At 39.2% G+C, this 21,582-nt stretch overlaps 1 protein-coding gene across 1 annotated transcript in view; it reads right to left on the reverse strand.

Annotated features, from left to right (window-relative positions):
* Positions 1-21,582, reverse strand: part of LOC115412793 (syntaxin-binding protein 5-like) — a 57,305-nt gene that overhangs the window by 14,256 nt on the left and 21,467 nt on the right. The window contains exons 4-6 of the mRNA XM_030125453.1: positions 11,125-11,238; positions 5,251-5,490; positions 2,456-2,819 (exon numbers count right to left, since the gene is read on the reverse strand). Coding sequence (XP_029981313.1) covers positions 2,456-2,819; positions 5,251-5,490; positions 11,125-11,238 — 718 coding nt within the window. The remainder of the gene's footprint in view (positions 1-2,455; positions 2,820-5,250; positions 5,491-11,124; positions 11,239-21,582) is intronic.

Genomic DNA, 21,582 nt, shown 5'->3' on the forward strand with positions numbered 1-21,582 from the left:
AGCTTTTTTTTCTCCCATTAACTTATAATGGATGACATTTCAAATATCTATAAAAACATCAATTTTTGTTTCAATTTACTTCAAACTTGGCACATTTATAGAGGTAATGTTTTTTTTTTCTTCTGGAACCATCACAAGTGGAAACCCTTCCAGTAGCTCCGCGTTTTGCTGTGTGGTTTTTTTTTTTGTGTTTTTAGTGTAAAATTTCAACTATTGTTGTTTTTAAGTTTGTGGATACAGCTGGAACCTGTAAGTTTTCCTATGGGATGAATAAAGTATCTATCTATCTATCTATCTATCTATCTATCTATCTATCTATCTATCTATCTATCTATCTATCTATCTATCTATCTATCTATCTATCTATCTATCTATCTATCTATCTATCTAATTGATCTGACATCAGCACATGCATAGACATGATGACATCATCTGGATCCAGGACAAAATAAGATACAATGCATGCGAGGGGCGGGGCTTGTTGTGACTGGCACCCCCAGTGTCTTTGACTCTTACATGTGTTTTAAACTCCCATGATGCATTTTGCGCCCTCTTTTTTGTTTTCTGTTTCTAATTTGTTCATATTTCATATGTTCTGTCGTGTCTCTTTTGTTATTGTTTAGTTTCTGCATCTTTCCTTCCTGTAAATAGGGTCGGCATAAATAAGCTGTTCTTTAGCCTAGACATTTTCTCCCATATTTAATATAGAAATCCAAACTGTATTTATGTATATATCATGTTCTGTTAAATGAACAAACAAAATTACTACTACTACTTATTGAAGCTTTCAAAGATGTTACAGTTTGCACAATAAATGTTCACACTCATTTTTAATTTTTTTTTTTTTTTTTTAGTTTTTTTAGTTTATTGTATTGGGGACAATCCCAATAAATTAACTGTATCAATAACAGTAAAAGGGGCAGCTTTAACTAACATGTCCAGTATCCTGCTGTAGTCCCCAGTCTGATGACAACAGGAACCCTAAAAAAAATATATATATATAAATGAATCAGATGTTGATTTAAAAATGATTTAGCGTGTGCGCACACCAAGGTTATTATCGTTAACGAAAACTAACGAAATGACAAAAACTAGGATTGTAAAAACATTTTCGTTAACTGAAATAAATAAAAACTATAATTAAAAGAAAAAAACATAACTAACTGAAACTGTATTGTGTGTTTACAAAACTAACTGAAACGGATAAAAATTATGGATAAAATTCCCTTTGTTTTCATCTGTCAATGTCAGACTGATATAAAATCAATTTATTTCCCTCAAGCAATTTTAGCTAGCAGCACCAAATGATATTTGACGGTCCGTCACTTGTGTTCACTTGTGGTTTCCAGTCGTCTTCTGGTCCCCACTCTACCTGGAAACATGGAGACTAAAGCAGCCGAGTCCTGTCTGGGATTGATTTGAATACGACGACAGAGAAGAAGAGAAAAGAGACCACTGAACTACAACTGAACTATGACTAAACTAAAACTAAACTACAACTAAACTACAACTGAACTAAAACTAAGCATTTAGAAAATAATGACAACTAATAAAAACTAGCAAACCTGCTCCAAAAACTAATTAAACAAACTGAATTAGAGGAAAAAGGCAAAATTAAATAAAAGTAAACTATAATGAAAAATCCAAAACTATTAGAACCTTGGCACACGCACGCACACAACTCCTATTTGCCCCCACCCCCCAAGCCCGCCCCGTGGTCATATGGCCTCATAATATAACAGAAAAAAATGAGTTTCATGCATCTGCCTATGACTGGAAAATGGTTGAAACTGGTAAAATACAATAAAAAGGTTAAATATCACTAGTTTTCTTCTAAATAAAATGTTGACATTAGAAAAAATACGGTTAAAGTGTAAATAAATTAAATACATAAATTACAGAAAAAATACTTATGACATCAAATCATTTTTGTTGCTTGTACTCTAATGACCACCAATGTTTCATCCACCTACTATTTATTTGATGGAAAATATATATATATTTTTTTATTTTCCATTCTTTGTTTATTTGGAAAAGCATATTATATAAAACTTCCCTTGCAGGTACAATTCAGTCTCCACATGTCAAATTTTGAAAGAAAATGCTAATCCAAGATTTTAAGTCAAATATAGAACAAATAAAATAAAGAGAAAAGTGGGCTGGAGGAGAAAAATATTCAATTTTTGGTGTGTTTTTTTAAAATAAATCACTCAACAGATGAAACCGGCATTTAAAGGGTTAAAATTCTGAAAAGTGGTGAATGTTTGGTAGTTTTGAGCAGGAGGGAAGTTGTTTTAGAGATTTATAAAAAAAGTCTGAAAAACTGTAGATATGATGCTTTAATAGTAGTGTTCGTGTGTGTGGAGGTGCCCAGAGCAGAGTCCATGTGAGGAGGACAGACGCTTCAGACTCACACTCAGGTGTGGACTCGTACCTTCCGGACTCGAACACCCACCTGAGCGTCATGACGTGTCCGTTGGCGCAGAAGCAGGCCAAGCACGCGCTGTTACACACCGACACCACGTCGGCTCGCAGCACGAACGACGACTCCGTGATGTTGTGGACGAAGAGGCAAGACTGCGAGGGCATCAAGAAGACTTTGGCCTGCCTCTCCGAACACACCACGGCCAGATGCCCCTCCCCGCAGGCGTCCTGCGAGGACGACGGCGAGAAATGCACCAGCTTGCGCCTCCTGGGTCGGTCGGGGTCCTCGGGGGCGTTGAGGTCCCTCCAGACCTCGTAGGGGCTCTGGATGAGAGCGCCCATGCAGTCCAAGAAGCCGAAGCGCAACACGGAACCCTTCAGCAACAGGACGGCGCCTGGAGGAACCCAGAGAAGAAGGACGAGATGAGTTCGACCAGGACAGAAGACACATGAGCTACGACGACGACAGGGTAGAAGGACCACAGGAGAAAACACAAACACCTGTCACTACCAGAAGACAGGAGTAAAACATGCAGATAAAACCTGTAGTGTTCTGAGAACAAAACTGAATACAAGAAGAGCCCGAATTTTATGAAAATGAAGTTGTAATATTATGACAATAATGTCGTCATATTTGGAGGATAAAGCTGTAATATCACAAGAGTAAAGTCATAATAATGGACTGGATTTATATCGCGCCTTTCTAGACATCCAAAGCGCTTTACATTATTGACCCATTATTCATTCGCTCTCACATTCTCCCTCTGGTGGTGGTAAACTACATCTGTAGCCACAGCTGCCCTGGGGCAGACTGACAGAAGCGTGGCTGCCATTTTGCGCCTACGGCCCCTCCGACCACCACCGAACATTCATACACCAGTGTGGGTGGCACTGGAGGCAAGGAGGGTGAAGTGTCTTGCCCAAGGACACAACGGACTGACTAGGACAGAGCGGGATTCGAACCGCCAACCCTTCGGTTATTGGACGACCCGCTCTACCAACTGAGCCATGGCCGCCCCCCCATCATAATTTAAAAACAGGTGGAAAAAATATAATTTAGGAAAACAAAGTCGTAAAATATTGAGATAAAACCTGGAATTTTCTGAGAATAAAGTCGAATACAAAAAGAGTCAGAATTTTACGAGAATGAATTTATACTATTACGAGAACAACGTCATCATACTTGGAGAATGTTGGAGCCAAAATACACTTTTGTTTATTCCTTTTGTTTTTTTTTTACCTTAATTTAATAATTGTTTAGTGGGTGTGGCTGTGATGATCACCACATGTGCAATGCATCATGGGTGTCGGTAGCTTACATATACTGGCTGTGTGAGGTGGGCGGGGTGTGTTTAAGGACCGCCCCAAAGAATTTTCTGCTCGTGAGCCACAGCTGAAATTAAGTTGGTCTGTGTTTTTAAGTGTTTTTTATGTTAAGGAGCCTATTTTGTTTATTTCTAGAGTATATAGAACAACGATTGTGACCAATAATAAAGAACTGTGACTTTTAGTACAACTGTAAACACGACCAAGTGTGTGTTGTTTATGCAGGGAGACAAAGATATGGAAATGGAAAATATAAAGTAGTCCATTTTCCTGAACTGGGACAAATGTATAGATGTTTGGCAGTCTAACATATCTGCAGATTGTAATTGTACAGTAATTGCTACAATCGTGATTGCTATTGTCATATAAAATCTCTTTTCTAAAATGTATAAATGGCTAAATTAATAATCTGTTAAGTTATATATTAACTGAATATAAACAACAAACATTAAAACAGAGCTTTAATAAAGAACTGTGACCATTCTGTGAGGTTCCACTTTCATTTAGGGTTTACGCAAAAAGGCCAAATACTGAGCCAATTAGCCCCACCCACTAAATACTGAGCCAATTAGCCCCACCCACTAAATACTGAGCCTATTAGCCCCACCCACTAAATACTGAGCCTATTAGCCCCGCCCACCAAATACTGAGCCCATTAGCCCCACCCACCAAATACTGAGCCCATTAGCCCCACCCACCAAATACTGAGCCTATTAGCCCCACCCACCATCAACTGTCCAGTGAGGACGGAGGACATAGTGGTCCAATACCAATTCATGTTTGGTTAAATATGTGCCTTAGTGTGGACGGGGTCAGTCCCAGGTGGTCTTAGTCAGTCCCAGGTGGTCTTAGTGTGGACGGGGTCAGTCCCAGGTGGTCTTAGTGTGGACGGGGTCGGTCTCTGGTGGTCTTAGTGTGGATGGGGTCGGTCCCATGTGGTCTTAGTGTGGACGGGCCGGTCTCATGTGGTCTTAGTGTGGACGGGTTTGGTCCCAGGTGGTCTTAGTGTGGACGGGGTCAATCCCATGTGGTCTTAGTGTGGACGGGGTCAGTCCCTGGTGGTCTTTGTGTGGACGGGGTCGGTCCCATGTGGTCTTAGTGTGGACGGGGTCGGTCCCAGGTGGTCTTAGTGTGGACGGGGTCGGTCCCATGTGGTCTTAGTGTGGACAGGCCGGTCCCATGTGGTCTTAGTGTGGACGGGGTCGGTCCCAGGTGGTCTTAGTGTGGACGGGGTCAGTCCCAGGTGGTCTTAGTGTGGATGGGGTCGGTCCCATGTGGTCTTAGTGTGGACGGGCCGGTCCCATGTGGTCTTAGTGTGGACGGGGTCGGTCCCAGGCGGTCTTAGCGTGGATGGGGTCGGTCCCAGGTGGTCTTAGTGTGGAGGGGGTCGGTCTCTGGTGGTCTTAGTGTGGATGGGGTTGGTCCCAGGTGGTCTTAGTGTGGATGGGGTTGGTCCCAGGTGGACTTAGTGTGGACGGGGTCGGTCCCAGGTGGACTTACCGCTGGGGCCGATGGTGACGGGTTCGTCCATGCGCTCCTCCTGGTCCGTGGGGATGGACATGGGGATGAGCAGGACCACGCCTAGGCTGGTCCCCACCCACAGACACGGCGTGGGCAGGGCGTCCGTCTTGCGTGCGTAGGACTCTCCGAACTGCAGCGTGGTGACGGCCTCTTTGGTGTCGCGGTCGATGCTGGACACGCTGGAGCTGCGCGAGCGGCTGAAGGAGTTTTCACGACTTTCTGCAGCAGCGACCGAAAAACAAACAAACACAGAGACGGCGAGACAGACAGAGACATGACGCAACGATGAGACAAAGGGGAGGTAGGACAGACGGAAGACAGGGAAAAGAAAGGAAGAGATGGACAAGATGTGAGAAGAATGTACGACACCAGAGGAAGAGGACAGGGACATGGAGGACAGAGGGACAGGACAGAACAGGCAGGTTCAGAAAAAAGGACGGTTAAGGCTGGAGAGACGGACACTGGAGGACAGACAGAGGGTCCAGGTCCTATGAGTTCAGAGGACACACAGCACAAGGGAACTCCAGTGGGTCGCACCAATAATACCTACTAGGGATGGGACCAGATGAGAATTTCACATGACGGTTATTGTGACCAAAATGATCACGGTTCTCATTATTATCGCAGTATTGTTGAAATTGTGCTCAAAATGTTCAAAAAGTACCGATACACACACTGAAAGAATTTAACCAAGTAAAATTTTGGAAAAAAAAAAAAAAAAAGAAACACAACAAAAAAACCAAATAAAATAACAGTCCCAATGTCCCTTCTGTGTCAGAAACATTCACATATTAACCCTTAGTGGTCTGACTCTATTCTGTCTGTTTTTCAGTCCTTTTGATTTGGCCTTTATATACTATAGAAACAAATGTTTACTATAGCCATGTTTGGGATCTGTTTTTTCAGCACAACTTCATGTATATCATCTGTCTATTATTTTTTCACTTTAACCTACTATAAAAACACAAAAGGACAAAAAACACAGAAAAAAAAAAATCTAAAATCTGATTTGAAAAATGTATATAATTTATTGCATAAATCACACACAGATGTTTAACGAACCTTTTCACAGACTTTAAAAGTGAATATTGGTTCCAAATATTAGGTACAGAAAATCAAAATTGTAATGAATTAAAACTATACTCAAATATTTGACATAAAAGCAGATCTGTACATAGGGTTTTTCCCTAAAAGTGCTTTAATCAAACACGGTTATCATGAGAAGTAGAATTTAAACAGTAATACTAACCGACTGTGATTTTACTGCGGTTTATCATTTACCAGTAATCATTACATCCCTAATACCTACAAAATAAATAAATAAATAAGTCAAATATTTATTTTGGTGTTCAAAAGTTAAATTACATAATGAAAATGAACAAATATGAACAACCTTAACCTTACCTCAGTTCTGTCCCATTTACCCACACGTTACACATGTATATAAATATAGATTTTCCTCTTCATAATAGTTCATATTTTTTATGCTCTTTTTCTCTTACATGCCATCTTTGTTTTGGTTGTTGTAATTTCCTTAAATTATTCTGTTCAAATTTCTATACTTACACTTTTATGTTAAATCCTTTTGTTCATTCAGTGTGGACAGTAAATACTTGTATTGAGCGTAGAAACCTGTTTATTTATGCCCTCCTGGAAAACATACAAAATGTAGACTGTTACCACCTTCAAATCCCAGTTTAAAACTTATTTCTTCAGACAGTCCGACTCTATTCTGTGTTTTCACTATTATCTGCTGCCATTTGTACCTGTGTGTTTGTGTATAAATTTAACCGTGTTTCATTATTTTAACAACATTGAACTGTGACCTTGAGTGTCCTGAAAGGTGCCTATACATGAAATGTATTATCATTATTATTATTATTATTATTATTATTATTATTATTATTATTTACTGAACACATGACAATAAACACTTTGAATCTTGAACCTGAGATTTAGAAAACCAGGACCAAGGCTCCTGTAGTCCAACGGTATATTTAAAGATATTAACTGACATTTGTTTGACCTTTCAAGGTCACTCAAGGTCAAAGGTCATGACACCAAATCAAAGCCCATATGTGACTTCCTATCTATTACCAATAGTAATTCTATCAATATCTTCAACTGTTTACATTATAGCACTTTGAAATGCGTCCCATTATAAACCAATGGAGATTTGGAAAATATCAAAAATTTATTTAAAAAAATCAAAAATCAATATTCCCCAGTTGTCTGAATAAACTCAGTAGACCTTACCCCAAAAAACCTCTGTTAGGAATTTCAATTAATTCTGGCTGAAGGTTTTGGAGAAGAAGATTATTGAAAAACTGTTTCCAGATGGATGACTGATCGCTATAGTCCATCAGACCTTTGGGCCGTTGGACTACAAATAAACACAGTTTGAACAATATTCTGCTTCAGTTGATCATTTATACGTGTTCATTCTAACGTACAGATGCAGTGGATCTACACATACACACAACAGTTCAGAACAGACTGAAAATTGGTACAATTCTACACATTTCCCTGACGACCTCTCAGGTTGTTCATATTTGTTCACATTTCATTGTAAAAGGATCGTTTGTAAATGAAAATAATTTGTACATTTTTCACATTAAACAAAGAAGAAAATTTGGAGCCGTCATTATTTATACATAAATATTTCTATTATTTAAGTGGAGATCCCATTGGCCCTGGACTCAAAGGAGTCTGACACCTTTGGCTGTTGAATGTCTGTAAAGTAACCTCATGGACCAGACTGGACCCTTAGGGGGGCCGGTTTTGGCCCAGGGGCCACATGTTTGACCCCCCTGCACTAAAGGCTACACGTGTCTTTGTCATCGGTTTAAGGTGATGCATTCAGACTGAATCTAAGAGAAACGCCACTGAAAGACATGATACAACATGAAGCATCATTAACTAGAAACAGACACAAACATCCGTCCACACACTCGACCGAACTTCGCTAATTGAAAATGTTCTGTTTTTTATTCAGCAGACACACGTTCACATGCACACACAACAGAACACACACACACACACATGCACACGCCGACAGCTGTAACACACCCACATGTTTGTGAGCGCAGCCCCTTCAGGTGGTCCGATGTGGACTTAAAGCTTCCATCAGAAAAGTATTTCTGTTCTGCTGATGCATTTGTGAATTATTCATTGTTCAGCCCAGGACGGTGCAGTACTGCAGCTCAACGTTAACCCCACTTTATGCAACAACGCATGGTGCATGTTTACCAAAGTATAAGGCCAAGGATTTAGACCAAAACCATGTTACTTAGATGAAAAAAAGATGATTAATATGCATTTAACCTGAGTTCCACAGTTTGATTTGGAAGGAAACAAGTAGATTACATCGTACGACTGCGTATTAGGGCCACAGAAGAAAATAAAAACACTGTGACTACGAGAATAAAGTAGTAAAATATCGAGATAAAACCTGTAATTTTATGAGAATAAAGTCAAATACAAAAAGAGTGGGAATATTTTGAGAATAAAGTCGTTTTTTAAAAAAAACCCTCATGATTTAACAAAAATAATGTCGTGCTTTTATGAGATTAAAGTCGTAACATTTTGAAAATAAATTCTCAATAGTGCGATAAAGTCCTCATTTCTAAATCGTAAACCTTAATCCTTGTTGATGAGTTTCCAGTTCCAGCGAACGAAACAAACGAAGCATCAACTTTCACTTCTGTTGGAGCGGACGAATAATGCTAGTGTGTTGATGGTGGGTGGGGCTAATGGGCTCAGTATTTGGTGGGCGGGGCTAATAGGCTCGAATGGGACGAATGGGTACGACTGTATTCTCATATTATGGCTTTATTCTTGAAACATTATGACTTTATTCTTGTAAATTCTGATAATTTTCCTGCTTGTTTTTAAATTACGACGTTATTCTCATAATATTATGACTTTATTCTTGAAATATGACGACTTTACTCTCATAAAATTATGGATTTAATCACTATATTTTATGATTTCACTCTCGTAGTGACAAGTGTTTTTATTTTTTTATGTGGCCCTAACACGCCGTCGTAATATCCAGTTTTTCCTCCAAAAGCATCATAAATATTACTTTAATATTACAGCACATCTGTGAAAGTGTGTTGTCAAGGTAACCTCACACGTGGGTATTTTGCTCTTGTGAAATTGCAGGTCATACATGTTGATATCGTTGTTTTGTTCAATAATGGTTAGTTCCAGCCTCCTAAAAGCACTTTTTATCATCTGAAAGAGGCAGATGTTCATTCGTTTGCTGGGATTAAACAAAAATACTGTTTGTGTCATTTCACAGCAAATAGAATATGAATATTTGAGCAGGATCTTAAACTGTAACGTCTGTAATACATAACTTTATTTATTGATTTATTTATTTTGTGTGTGTTTTTTGCACTGGTAAAGCCACACATTAGAACTTTAATCATCCACATCCTGCACTTTAAGTTTTTACAGAGGAAAGTTTTGTGATAAAGCATTCAATCCTTTTTTGATCAAATAAACATTTGTTTAGTATTTGTGCATATTTGTGGTGTCATTTCATTTTTCCAGGAAAAAATCTTTTAAAACAAGACACAAAACAAAAGAATATTGCCTTGTTAACAGTATCGAGATATATCGTATCATGATCCTAGTATGTGATTTGTATTGTATCACCACATTCTTGCCAACACACACCCCGAATGCATATATATATATATATATATATATATATATATATATATATATATATATATATATATTTATATATAACTGAGTAAAAGAACTTTTTCTTCCTTATTTTATATAATTAGTCTGTGTCCTCCTTTATATACGTTCAGTGTCTTTTGATTGGGTTTGTGTGGCACAGAACGAGCTGAAGCCTACGGCAAATTTCCTATCATCATAAGAAATAAAGTGAATGTTTAATTGAAATTTGAACACTGGTAACATTTTCCGTCATGTCCCACATAAACATACTCTTCTCCAGTGTTTGGATCATTCAGGTCTAGGGCTGTGTATCGGCAAGAATCTGGTGACATGATACAAATCACAATACTAGGATCATGATACGATATATCACGATATTGTTAAAAAGACAATTTTTAATTGGTTTTGTTTCTTTTTTAAAAGATTATTTCCTGGATGAATGGAATTATAGCAGAAATCTGCCCAAATACTAAACACATTTTTATTTAATCAGAATAGGATCTAATGTTCTATCACCAAATGTTCAAACTGTGTTCAAACTGAAATTCTGTTTTCCAGACATTCCAGTTTCAGATCCTGTTCAAATGTTCAGATTCTATTAGTTCACAACTAACATCAGAACAGGATTTGAGTTCAATCCCAACAAAGGAACTAATATAATTTAATAAAAAAGTGTTAAATAATAATAAATAAAATATAAACAAAAAGAAAAAAAACCTAAAATGAACCTCTACAATATCTGCATTTGAAAACATACCTAAAAAATATCGATACAGTATTGTGAAATGAAATATCGCAATATATTGCAGAACTGATATTTTCTTACACCCCTATTCAGATCTGGTCTTCTATTCTATTCTATTCTATTCTATTCTATTCTATTCTATTCTATTCTATTCTATTCTATTCTATTCTATTGTTTTTGCTCCACACTGTTCTTCTATAAAATCCACTCTTTCTTCACCTCTATGTGTGTCATTTATTTGAACCCAAACAGTCGGAGCTGTGACTGTGTTCATTATGTTGTCATCTTTCTCCGGACGAACATTTCTACGCAGACAAAACAGACGGACTGACATGCTGATTGACGGACTGACAGACGGACGTACAGTGGTCATCAGCTGAGGTCGGAGCGGCCGCAGCCCTGACCCTTACCTCTGTCAGTCCAGCAGTAGGGGCTGGTGGTGGTGCTGCTGCTGTGGTGCTCGTCGTGGGAGTACATAGTAACTCCATGTAACTGTTGAAGCATTGCCCTCCTGGACGCATAACCTACGCCCCCCCCCCCCAAAACAATGAACCCCACAGAACAGAGCACGGGTCCCACCCCCACCCCAAGAAAAAACAACCAACAGACGTACACACACAAACACCACCCGGCCAGAAAACAGACAAGACGGACGAATGAACAGCGGAACCAGAGAATGACAGAGAGGGAAAGAGAAAGAGATGCAGCTGAGTGTGAAGAGGTTCGCTTCAGTTCCATAAAGAGGCACAGACACAAGAGGTGTCCACACAACCTACAGGCATGTCCATCCTCACCCTGAACACCCCACCCACTGTACACCAGTGTTTTTCAACCTTGGGGTCAGGACCCCATGTGGGGTCGCCTGAAACTTCTAGTCATTGATTAAAAAAAAAAAAAAAGCCTTACTAATAAAAAACATATGGTGAGTTGAGCGAGACAATCACAATCCATACCAGACATGACAAACTGAGTCTGAAACTGCAGCACTGTGCTTCTGTTTGTGTCACATGTTCACTGTGGTCAGTTTCAGATGCTGCAGCTCTTTCATAATTCATAGTTTCAGTTCTTGTTTGTTCAGTATTAATTGTCAGCTTTGTAAATCACAGCTGGACTGACTGTACACTGGAAAAAATCAAAATCTTACCAAGTGTATTTTTCTCATTTTTAGTCCAAATATCTCATCACACTTAAAATCAGACAGAATCACCAGAAGAGGAACTTTTCAGTGAGATATAAGAACTGATTTATAGACAATAGATCTGGAAAATCTGAGTTCAAGAAATCTGACCAAGATAATTTTCATTTGTTCCATTGGCAGATTTTTTGCTTGAATTAAGCAAAAAAAAAAAAGATAAAAAAAAAATCTCAAATTCAAATTCCAAGATAATTTTCACTTGTTCTATTGGCAGATTTTTTTTTTTGCTTAATTCAAGCTAAAATATCTTGTATTAAATCTTTTTTTTTACTTGTTTTTAGAGGGGCATTTTTTCCAGTGTACATATCCTGACCAAGGAAAATCCACTTCTCCCTTTGTGCAGTAATCTACACCTGGGTTTACTGCCTCTGTCCACAATAACAGACATTATACAGACTAAATGTGTCTAAAATGATCATTTAAACATAGTATCGCAAACTATTACATGATCAAAAACAAACTAATTTTAGCAAAAATAGAAAAAAAATCTCCATTTTGAATGTCAGGGGTCAACAGAAATTTGTGATGTTAAAATGGGGTCATGAGTAAAAACAAGTTGGAACCACTGCTGTACACATTCTGCACTCCAGTAGAAGAGCAGATAGATGTGGTAAACAAAAATAAAAAAAATAAAAAATAGAAGAGATTCAGCTTCTGTAATCAAGGAAAACTGAAAAATATAAAACTATCAAACAGCCTGGTGTCATATTAGGAGAATGAGAACACAATTAAACAAGTCACATTGAAATAAATAAACCATCCAAAAAAAAAAAAATTAACTTTGTCAGACTTTTTCGACCTTACAGTTTCCAATGGAAAACGCACTGTGTCGAGACTCGGTTTGTTTACATACAGAAGAGGCTACACTGTTAGCTTAGCTAGAATACGCTGTTAGTTTAACTAGCATACGCTGTTAGTTTAGCTAGCATATGCTGTTAGCTTAGCTAGCATACGCTGTTAGCTTAGCTAGCATACGCTGTTAGCTTAAGTACAATTTACACTTCGTATGGTCTCATTTAGATAAACACATTCTTCAGCCATTTGCAAATTTTACATTCAAGAAGGATTTTCGTCCTGCGTCAAAGTCGAACATTAAAAAGGTGAGAGGAGGCTAACAGTCTGTTTGTCTTTAAAACTTCATAAAACGTCATTTTTCCGTCACTAGTGTTTACTCCTATAGGATTCTGTTAGTTTCTGAAAATTATCTTCAGACTCTGGTTTGGACCGGCTCGACATGAAAAGTGTCATGAGACAACTTTTGTTATGATTTGGCGCTTATATGAATAAAATTTGATTGATTGAGATAGCCTGGTAGCTAACGAGCTAGTGTAAAAATGTTGAACTTTTAAACTTTGAAAAACTTGTGGAAAAAAAGAAGACACTACAAAGTCCAGGATGGAGTATTGTTCTTCTTCAGCTCACAGTCCAACTAGTGTGGTCCTTCTGTTTACAGAGAGTTTATGGTGTGTGTGTGTGTGTGTGTGTTTATGTGTGTGTTTGTGTGGGCTCTGTGTGTGTGTTTGTGTGTGTGTTCTGTGTGTGTGTGTGCTCTGTGTGTGTGTGTGTGTGTGTGTGTGTATGTGTGTGTGTGTGTGTGTGCTCTGTGTGTGTGCTCGTGTGTGCTTGTGTGTGTTCTGTGTGTGTGTGTGTGTGTGTGTGTGTGCTGTGTGTGTGTGCTCTGTGTGTGTGTTTGTGTGTGTGTGTGTGTGTGTGCTCTGCGTGTGTGCTCGTGTGTGTTTGTGTGTGTTCTGTGTGTATGTGTGTGTGTTTGTATGTGTTCTGTGTTTGTGTGTGTTCTGTGTGTGTCTGTGTGTGTGTTTATGTGTGTGTTTGTGCTGTTTGTGTGTGTGTGTGTGTGTGTGTGACAGTCTGTGGGGTGCTGCTAATGACAGTCAGGCTCAGTGGTCCTCTGACAGGACATGGGAACCCCTGGGGGGTCCTCACAGAGAGCTGGAGGCAGACGGGGGGGGGTGTGTGTGTGTGTGTGTGTGTCAGGGAGGAGATAAGGAGAAGGCCGACAGTCTGAGACCGCCAAAGACTGAAGGTCTGAACCACTGCATGGACATGAACACACACACACACACACACACACACACACACACACCCACACACACACACACACACACACAGACACTTTAATGCAGTGTTTTCCAACCTTGGGGTCAGGACCCCATGTGGGCTCACCTGGAATTCAAATGGGGTCGCCTGAAATTTATAGTAATGGATAAAAATGAAAATAAAATCTTAAAAATAAAAAAAACATGGTGAGTGGAGAGAGAGAATCACAAATCATAAAAGACAAACTGTGAAACTGAAACTGAAGCACTGTGGTTCTGTTTGTGTGGTTCTGTTTGTGTGGTTCTGTTTGTGTGGTTCTGTTTGTGTGGTTCTGTTTATGTGTGGTTCTGTTTGTGTGGTTCTGTTTGTGTGTGGTTCTGTTTGTGTGGTTCTGTTTATGTGTGGTTCTATTTATGTGGTTCTGTTTGTGTGGTTCTGTTTGTGTGGTTCTGTTTGTGTGTGGTTCTGTTTGTGTGGTTCTGTTTATGTGTGGTTCTGTTTGTGTGGTCTGTTTACATGGTTCTGTTTGTGTGTGGTTCTGTTTGTGTGGTTCTGTTTGTGTGGTTCTGTTTACATGGTTCTGTTTATGTGTGGTTCTGTTTGTGTGGTCTGTTTACATGGTTCTGTTTGTGTGTGGTTCTGTTTGTGTGGTTCTGTTTGTGTGGTTCTGTTTGTGTGGTTCTGTTTGTGTGTGGTTCTGTTTGTGTGGTTCTGTTTATGTGTGGTTCTATTTATGTGGTTCTGTTTGTGTGGTTCTGTTTGTGTGGTTCTGTTTGTGTGTGGTTCTGTTTGTGTGGTTCTGTTTATGTGTGGTTCTGTTTGTGTGGTCTGTTTACATGGTTCTGTTTGTGTGTGGTTCTGTTTGTGTGGTTCTGTTTGTGTGGTTCTGTTTACATGGTTCTGTTTATGTGTGGTTCTGTTTGTGTGGTCTGTTTACATGGTTCTGTTTGTGTGTGGTTCTGTTTGTGTGGTTCTGTTTGTGTGGTTCTGTTTATGTGTGGTTCTATTTATGTGGTTCTGTTTGTGTGGTTCTGTTTATGTGTGGTTCTGTTTGTGTGGTTCTATTTATGTGTGGTTCTGTTTGTGTGGTTCTGTTTCTCTGTGGTTCTGTTTGTGTGGTTCTGTTTATGTGGTTCTGTTTATGTGTGGTTCTGTTTGTGTGGTTCTGTTTCTCTGTGGTTCTGTTTGTGTGGTTCTGTTTGTGTGGTTCTATTTATGTGTGGTTCTGTTTGTGTGGTTCTGTTTCTCTGTGGTTCTGTTTGTGTGGTTCTGTTTGTGTGGTTCTATTTATGTGTGGTTCTGTTTGTGTGGTTCTGTTTCTCTGTGGTTCTGTTTGTGTGGTTCTGTTTGTGTGGTTCTATTTATGTGTGGTTCTGTTTGTGTGGTTCTGTTTCTCTGTGGTTCTGTTTGTGTGGTTCTGTTTATGTGTGGTTCTATTTATGTGGTTCTGTTTGTGTGGTTCTGTTTGTGTGGTTCTGTTTATGTGTAGTTCTGTTTGTGTGGTTCTGTTTCTCTGTGGTTCTGTTTGTGTGGTTCTGTTTGTGTGGTTCTATTTATGTGTGGTTCTGTTTGTGTGGTTCTGTTTCTCTGTGGTTCTGTTTGTGTGGTTCTGTTTATGTGTGGTTCTGTTTGTGTGGTTCTGTTTCTCTGTGGTTCTGTTTGTGTGGTTCTGTTTATGTGTGGTTCTGTTTGTGTGGTTCTGTTTCTCTGTGGTTCTGTTTGTGTGGTTCTGTTTGTGTGGTTCTGTTTATGTGTGGTTCTGTTTGTGTGGTTCTGTTTATGTGTGGTTCTGTTTGTGTGGTTCTGTTTGTGTGGTTCTGTTTATGTGTGGTTCTATTTATGTGGTTCTGTTTGTGTGGTTCTGTTTGTGTGGTACTGTTTATGTGTAGTTCTGTTTGTGTGGTTCTGTTTCTCTGTGGTTCTGTTTGTGTGGTTCTGTTTGTGTGGTTCTATTTATGTGTGGTTCTGTTTGTGTGGTTCTGTTTCTCTGTGGTTCTGTTTGTGTGGTTCTGTTTATGTGTGGTTCTGTTTGTGTGGTTCTGTTTCTCTGTGGTTCTGTTTGTGTGGTTCTGTTTATGTGTGGTTCTGTTTGTGTGTGGTTCTGTTTGTGTGGTTCTGTTTATGTGTGGTTCTGTTTGTGTGGTTCTGTTTGTGTGGTTCTATTTATGTGTGGTTCTGTTTGTGTGGTTCTGTTTGTGTGTGGTTCTGTTTGTGTGGTTCTGTTTATGTGTGGTTCTGTTTGTGTGGTTCTGTTTGTGTGGTTCTATTTATGTGTGGTTCTGTTTGTGTGGTTCTGTTTGTGTGGTTCTGTTTATGTGTGGTTCTGTTTGTGTGGTTCTGTTTATGTGTGGTTCTGTTTATGTGGTTCTGTTTGTGTGGTTCTATTTATGTGTGGTTCTGTTTGTGTGGTTCTGTTTGTGTGTGGTTCTGTTTCTCTGTGGTTCTGTTTGTGTGGTTCTGTTTATATGTGGTTCTATTTATGTGGTTCTGTTTGTGTGGTTCTGTTTATGTGTGGTTCTGTTTGTGTGGTTCTGTTTCTCTGTGGTTCTGTTTGTGTGGTTCTGTTTGTGTGTGGTTCTGTTTGTGTGGTTCTGTTTCTCTGTGGTTCTGTTTGTGTGGTTCTGTTTATGTGTGGTTCTGTTTGTGTGGTTCTGTTTCTCTGTGGTTCTGTTTGTGTGTGGTTCTGTTTGTGTGGTTCTGTTTATGTGTGGTTCTGTTTGTGTGTGGTTCTGTTTGTGTGGTTCTGTTTATATGTGGTTCTGTTTGTGTGGTTCTGTTTGTGTGGTTCTATTTATGTGTGGTTCTGTTTGTGTGGTTCTGTTTGTGTGTGGTTCTGTTTGTGTGGTTCTGTTTATGTGTGGTTCTGTTTGTGTGGTTCTATTTATGTGTGGTTCTGTTTGTGTGGTTCTGTTTCTCTGTGGTTCTGTTTCTCTGTGGTTCTGTTTGTGTGTGGTTCTGTTTGTGTCGTTCTGTTTGTGTGGTTCTGTTTATGTGTGGTTCTGTTTGTGTGGTTCTGTTTCTCTGTGGTTCTGTTTGTGTGGTTCTGTTTGTGTGGTTCTGTTTATGTGTGGTTCTGTTTGTGTGTGGTTCTGTTTGTGTGGTTCTGTTTATGTGTGGTTCTGTTTGTGTGGTTCTGTTTGTGTGGTTCTATTTATGTGTGGTTCTGTTTGTGTGGTTCTGTTTGTGTGTGGTTCTGTTTATGTGTGGTTCTGTTTGTGTGGTTCTATTTATGTGTGGTTCTGTTTGTGTGGTTCTATTTATGTGTGGTTCTGTTTGTGTGGTTCTGTTTCTCTGTGGTTCTGTTTGTGTGTGGTTCTGTTTGTGTGGTTCTGTTTGTGTGGTTCTGTTTGTGTGTGGTTCTGTTTGTGTGGTTCTGTTTGTGTGTGGTTCTGTTTGTGTGGTTCTGTTTGTGTGGTTCTGTTTGTGTGTGGTTCTGTTTGTGTGTGGTTCTGTTTGTGTGGTTCTGTTTGTGTGTGGTTCTGTTTGTGTGGTTCTGTTTGTGTGTGGTTCTGTTTGTGTGGTTCTGTTTGTGTGGTTCTGTTTGTGTGGTTCTGTTAAGTCTGTTCAAATGTGAGTAAACCTCAGATCAGCTCCATTATCCTCTTCAGACCCAGGAAAGTGAAAATTTTAGCTTTTTTCCATTAAACAATTGTCTTGATTGGAAACTGCATAATGCAACTTTTTTTTTCAGATACATTTTTTTTTTTAAATTATTTTTATTTATTTATTTTTTTAATGGAATGTCCTTTACAATGGACAGTATTTTTTTTAGATAAAACTGTCAAACTTGTGTCCCTACACAGGACAAACATGCCTTTGCTGAGTCTCAGGAGGTGAAAAGTGTTTTTATTTCATAGTTTTCACGCACTATGTCAGTAAATACATGTTTCTTTGCTTAAAAAACTAAACGCACAATGTTCAGCTGAGTGGACATTTTTGTAACGCCATGAAAAACAGGTTCATAAAAAAAAAAGAAAAAAAAAAAGAAAAAAATCACATTTTTTTTCACGCCTAAAGAGGAATAAAAAACACTAAGGAAAAAAAAATCTTGATTAAGGTTCTCATAATTCATGCATGAAAGGATTAAACACTGAAAAGCTCCATAAAAAATTAATATTTATTGATTTATCCATCTATCCATTGTCTTAAGCTTATCCGTTTAATTATTGATTTATTAGCACATATCTTCAATTGCATATTTCATCACTAGTAAAAGCACTAATAAATACACAGCTTGTTACTAAAGCTTCAGTTTTCACTCCGTTTTGAAATAAATGTCTGTGTAATTCTGAATAATACACGTCTCCCTTTCTAATAAAAAAAATCTAAACTCCCGACATATGGATCATATAGACCGCAGGTGTCAAACATGTGGCCCGGGGGCCAGATCCGGCCCACAGGATGAATTTACAAAGTGGAAGTTAAGGCATCAAACTCAAAAATAATATCATAACCTATAAATAAGGACAACACCCATTTTTTATCTTTGATGCAAAAACCATTAAATTATGAAAATGTTAACAAACTGTCCTTTAACAATAAAATGTGAATAACCTGAACAAATATGAACAACCTGAAATGTCTGAAGTAAATTCAGTGCAATTTTAACAACATTCTGCCTGTGACTAAATGTTTTGTGTCTTTGTAGATCTGATCTGTAATGCACATGTAGAAATGATAAGTTGAGGCACAATATTGATAAAATTGTACTTATATTTTTTAACAAATTTCTTTTTTTTTCAGGTTATTCACATCCTTTTTGTTTGGATAGTTCGTAAACATAAAATATTGGCATAAATTAATGTCATTTTTTGCACTAAAACAATTTGGAGTTGTCATTTTTTATTGGCTATCAGGGTTGTCACTAGGATTTTTTCACAGCGTGGGGGCACCATGGCGCGTACATGGTGCGAGTTTTGTTGGGGGTCTGGGGACATCCTCCCCTGGAAAATTTTGAAATGTCTAACTCTCTTAAACACTATTTCCTGCATTTTGAGGGGCAAATTTTGAGGAATGAAGCCAAGTTTTTGTCTATTTCCCTTGCGTTTGGCGTTGCCCCCACGCTTCGATGCAGACATGATCATGGAAAAATATATTTACATGCACGAAATTAGGGATAGTCAGAGCGGCACTCACACTATACGCACGCACAGGGTAATTTTAGATCTAATTTTCCACGGGTGATCGGTCCGTTTAAATCAGATAAACTGATTGAAGTCTCATTATCAGCCAATGAGCGTAAGGCAAGTGATGTTGGTGGGCGGGGTCAGACAATACCAAGGCACACAAAGGGGTGTGGCTTCTATTGTTGCCATTTCCTGTCTGCAGCGCTTTGCGCCAAGACAAAGGAATAGATTTATTCAAATTCAAATCTCGTTATCATTACGCTGGATGATCACACACACACACACACACACACACACAAAAAACGCTACACCAGTTGAAAGACAGCATCACGGGTCAAATCTCAGCGTCGGGGCCCCCCAGGGACAGTGTCAGGGGCCCCGACGTTCAATGACGCTAGCGAGAACGCTGGCTATCATACTATTATGGTACTGGTCCAGCCCACTTCAGATTCAATTGGGCTGAATGTAGAACCTGAAAGAAACTGAGTTTGACGGCCCTGATACAGACCGAGTCCAAACCGACTGTTTATTAACTTTATCCTGCGACATGTGAAGATGACGACTGCATTTCTGATCCTATGATCTGCTGTTTGCACACCGTTCATGTCCTCTTAGCTCTTGTTGTCAACAGTTAAACGCTGCACTGTGGACGTGGGCCTTCACACCACCTGTGTGTGTACAGGTGTGTAGCACAGAGCCAACACAAAGACACAGATTAGGGATGGAACCAGATGAAAATTTCATATCACGGTTACTGTGACCAAAATTATCATGATTATCATTATTATCGCGGTATTATTGAAATTGTGCTAAAATGTTCAAAAAGTACCAATACACACACTGAAAGAATTTAACCAGGTTGTATTTTGGAAAAAAAAAACAACCAACAACCCACAAATAAAATAACTGGAACAATGTCCCTTCTGTGTCAGAAACATTCCAATATTAACCCTTAGTGGTCTGAGTCTATTTTGTCTGTTTTTCAGTCCTTTTGAGTTTGCCTTTATATACTATAGAAACAAATGTTTACTATACCCATGTTTGGGATCTGTTTTTCAGCACAACATCTACCTCATCTATTATTTTTTTCACTTTAACCTACTATATCTACACAAAAGGACAAAAATGTATATAATTTATTGCATAAATAACACACAGATGTTTAACAAACCTTTTCACAGACTTTAAAAGTGAATATTGGTTCCAAATATTAGGTATAGAAAATTAAAATTGTAATAAATTAAAACTATACTCAAATATTTGACATAAAAGCAGATCTGTACATAGGGGTTTTTTGTCCCTAAAAGTGCGATAATCAAATATGGTTATCATGAGAATTAGAATTTAAACAGTAATACTAATCATCTGCGATTTTAGTGCAGTTTATGGTTATACCGGTAATGGTTACAGTCCTAACATAGACCTTAAATTAGATTTGTGGGGACATTTCCCATCTGGCAGCGCTGGTTCTGTATTATTTATAAGGGTTACTTGTGAGGGCTTGGCGGTGGGAGAGCGTCTCCTCCCTCCACACAGGAACAACACTGCCCTCTTATTGCATTAGCAGCTGATCTTCAGGCTCTTAACCATCCCCTGCCACCATGTTTACATAGAAGTGGAACTATATCCTACAAATCTATCGTCAATATTTAATAGAGGTGCCGTCTGGCTGAGATGGAGGGTATGGTGGTGTTTACCATCAGCTGAGTCCTGCACCCCCCGTCATTTCCCTCCTCTGTCTGTGAGCCTGGCGTGCACACCTCATTAACATCGGCCCCATCTCTCACATCGCTTGTTGACCTTTAATTATTCCAGTGATCCTGCTGGCTCTTCACTGTGGTAACCCAGTACTGCTGATAAACAACACAGCCCAAGCCAGGCGCACATACAGCAGCCACCACGCACACACTGGAGACCAGACCGCTAACGTTGTCAGGTTTTAGACTTCCATCTTCAGGAAAAACTGGAGGTTTTGCATTTGAGGTTATGAGTAGGGATGGGAATCGAGAACCGGTTCTTTTTGAGAACCGGTTCCCAGTAGCTCGATTCCTTGGAATCGTTTGCCTGCTTAACGATTCTGCTTATCGATTCTGCCTTCGTTGCGCGATGACGTCACACGTACGCTGCATTGTTTTGGTCAGAACGTGGCCGAAACGGTCTAAAAAGATGACACCAGGTCCACTTACTTGGAACACCTGCAAAGCTTCCATGTCTTCTAAAGGTGGAATCCCTCCAATCTGCTCAAACGTTTGTCCACATGTGAATCATTTACAGGAATGTCACGTGTTTGATTCTCTACTTAGCGGCGCTTGTGAATGTAGCGGCAGAGTGAACGCCGGGCCGGTTCCGGTGTGGGCAACAAACATCGTAACTCCTCAAACACAACTTTCTGAAGGTAAGAAGGGAAAGGAAATGAGGTGCACAACAACGGAAGACGAGCCGAGTTGAGTCGAACCACTTCCATGTAGTAGAAATGCAGCAACAGAGGA

This window comes from Sphaeramia orbicularis, chromosome 21 (genome assembly GCF_902148855.1).
Source record: "Sphaeramia orbicularis chromosome 21, fSphaOr1.1, whole genome shotgun sequence".
NCBI classification, from domain to species: domain Eukaryota; kingdom Metazoa; phylum Chordata; class Actinopteri; order Kurtiformes; family Apogonidae; genus Sphaeramia; species Sphaeramia orbicularis.